This window comes from Siniperca chuatsi, linkage group LG18 (genome assembly GCF_020085105.1).
Source record: "Siniperca chuatsi isolate FFG_IHB_CAS linkage group LG18, ASM2008510v1, whole genome shotgun sequence".
Classification (NCBI taxonomy): Eukaryota; Metazoa; Chordata; class Actinopteri; order Centrarchiformes; family Sinipercidae; genus Siniperca; species Siniperca chuatsi.
Genome location: NC_058059.1, coordinates 1,635,965 through 1,638,492, shown reverse-complemented (window position 1 = coordinate 1,638,492; position 2,528 = coordinate 1,635,965). Strand labels below are relative to the sequence as shown.

At 45.8% G+C, this 2,528-nt stretch overlaps 1 protein-coding gene across 1 annotated transcript; it reads left to right on the top strand.

The window, feature by feature from the left end:
• Positions 1-963: 963 nt before the first annotated feature.
• Positions 964-2,005, top strand: LOC122865989 (homeobox protein pnx-like). Its single transcript, XM_044175085.1, has 2 exons — positions 964-1,413; positions 1,536-2,005. The coding sequence occupies exons 1-2, from the start codon at positions 1,293-1,295 to the stop codon at positions 2,003-2,005; spliced, it is 591 nt and encodes a 196-aa protein (XP_044031020.1). The 5' UTR covers positions 964-1,292.
• Positions 2,006-2,528: the final 523 nt, after the last annotated feature.

Here is a 2,528-nt window from a genome sequence, read left to right as displayed (position 1 = left end):
CCTGGTTAGTGCCCAGACGGTCTCCTCTCACTCTATCATGCACTCGTCTTGTGTCATTGACTAACTGAGGATTCTTTATGTTTCCCTTGAAGTCGTTTTAAGGTTGGAAAACGGATCGTCTTCCACTCTGTCGGACAGTTTCATTTATATCCCGTATCAGCTTGTTCCAGCTCTTTATTGAAGCCATATGAGGGAAATATTCAAACCCAGGACTGTTTTTACCGCAGCACTGTTCCACCTAATGGACGTATTCTGCATGTCTTGTGTATCATTTTCTACACATTTCCCCAACACACATCACTCACATTTATTGGTTGGAAGCTGTGTCTTTTCTTTGCACCTGCCTGACTGTAACCACTCCACAGTCACATAAAGACAGCAGCTCATTGCTTTCTGAGCTCTGATGTAACCAACAGAAATGGGTCTTTTGTGTTGCACTCTGCAGAGTTCCAGCTAAATACCCAAAATGTAAATGTGTCATCTTCACACAGTCTAAAGCTCATGATAGTCAATTTTTGAATTATCGAAAACAGAAAATAGCAGGAAATCCTCTCATTGAAGAACCAGAGAATATTTTTGCATTTTTGCTCGATGAATAACAATTAACAAAAGGAACTGATTCATTTTCTTTCAACTAAAAGGCCGGATCCATTGAATCATTGTTTCAGCACTCAATAAATAAAATAATAAGCTATAAGTAAAATGATTAACAGAAACCTCCAGACTGTCTTGCAGTGATCAGGGGCCAGCAGCTCCATGAAGTTGTTAGTGGGCTTCTAATTAAACCGGAGTGCTTTGTGCGGATGTTGCGCTCAACAGGACAAATGGCGCTTTGGAAACCGGGACACAAGGGAGAAAAAGCGCAAACTTTCCCTTTGATGAGTCCATCAATTAGCATCACAACCGGCGTTCACGTGTCCTACCAGCGGAAAATCTCCCATTTGCAAATAATGACAAGCCAAACCACAATAAGGAACACGGAGGGAAAGAAAGGGGGCACATTTTAACCAGATGTCCAGCAATAAATAACCGGCTCAGTGCCCCCCCAGCTGAGAGAGGACATTTACATTTTGAAGTGCCCGCATGGGGGTCCCACGGGGCCGGAGCGTGTCTGCGCGTCCACACAGGAAAGACAGAGGCTGCAATTGTTTTCCTGCAATCATTTGGGTACATTTTTGAATGAAATGTAAATTTGCAAGCGCTCTGGCGGCGCGTGCAGAGGCTGGATATATAAACCCCGGAGGAGCTGCGGCGCAGACCCCGCTACCTGCGTCCGGAGGCCCACAGCTGAAATGCAGCCAATTGCAGCCAAGTTACCGTTTGTCCACAGGACACCTTTTTCAGTGGAGGATATTTTGGACCCCACAAAATTTACAAGGAGAATAATCTGCGCTGAGGATGCAAAGGCAACAGGTGAGAAGCAAACTCTAAGGCCTAAGAAACAACCTAGACCTGTTTGAGAGAGTAGATAACCTGCTCAGCTGTTACCTTCAATTCATAAATTGATTTATTCGTGGATTTCTGTTCCCTTTTAGGAGCTTCTACTCCCAGAGCTGAACCCAGCGAGCAGCAGCATCCCGCGGCAGGTGAAAGCTGCAGCCCGGAGGAGGAGGCTCCGTGTCCGGGGAAGCTTCAGAGGTCGAAGGCTAAAAGCCGACGGATGCGCACCGCTTTCACCCTGGAGCAGCTGCAGATCCTGGAGCGCAGCTTCCAGAGGTGCCACTACCTGTCGGTGCTGGAGCGGCACACCATCGCCTCGGCCCTGCGCCTCTCCGAGACCCAGGTCAAGATCTGGTTCCAGAACAGACGCACCAAGTGGAAGAAGGAGCGGCTGCAGGGGAAGGAGGCAGAGGAGGATCGCGGCTTCACATCGTGCTTCTCCTCACATCCTGCCGGCTGCTCACCTCTGACCTTCAAGCCTCTTTACTGCCAGCAGCGCGCTCCGCTCCAGCTGTTTGCGCCACTGCCGCTGGCGCCTATCATCATTATTATACATGATGCGTAAAGCTGCACTGAGCATCTCCAGAATATGGCACTGTTATCATCATGTATCATCATCAAGTGCCGAACAGGACTGAGTTTAGGAAAGGAAAATGGATGAGAAACGTTAAATATGTTCTAATGTAATTATGCTATAACTTATTTTGATAAACATTTTTTATTGCAGTTGTTCTCGTTTGTTCCTTGTGTCTTATTTCATATTGATTTAACCCTTTACTTGCCCCGAGGCATCAGAAAGTCTTTTTGACCCTCACACAAGATACAGTTTTTAAATCCAGATAACTTGTTGGAACAAATACAAGCATAAATCTAAAGAAACATATAAAGACGTTTTATTTTTTCATTTCTTTCCAAACTGTGATTTGATTTAAGTTGTGCAGTTAGGCTCCGTGTTGGAGATGCATCAGTGTGATGTAAAATCAGGACTCTGGTCGATGTCTGGCAGTAATGAAAACAGCTAGCCTACATTTTAACAAGTAAAGACTTTGACCTACTGGTGGCGCTATAGAGGAAAAGTCGCAGGATCA

Coding starts and splice junctions, on each gene's coding strand:
- LOC122865989 (XM_044175085.1), top strand. CDS start 1,293: ATGCAGCCAATTGCAGCCAAGTTACCGTTTGTCCACAGGACACCTTTT. Junction 1,414..1,535: donor TGAGGATGCAAAGGCAACAG/GTGAGAAGCAAA, acceptor GTTCCCTTTTAG/GAGCTTCTACTCCCAGAGCT.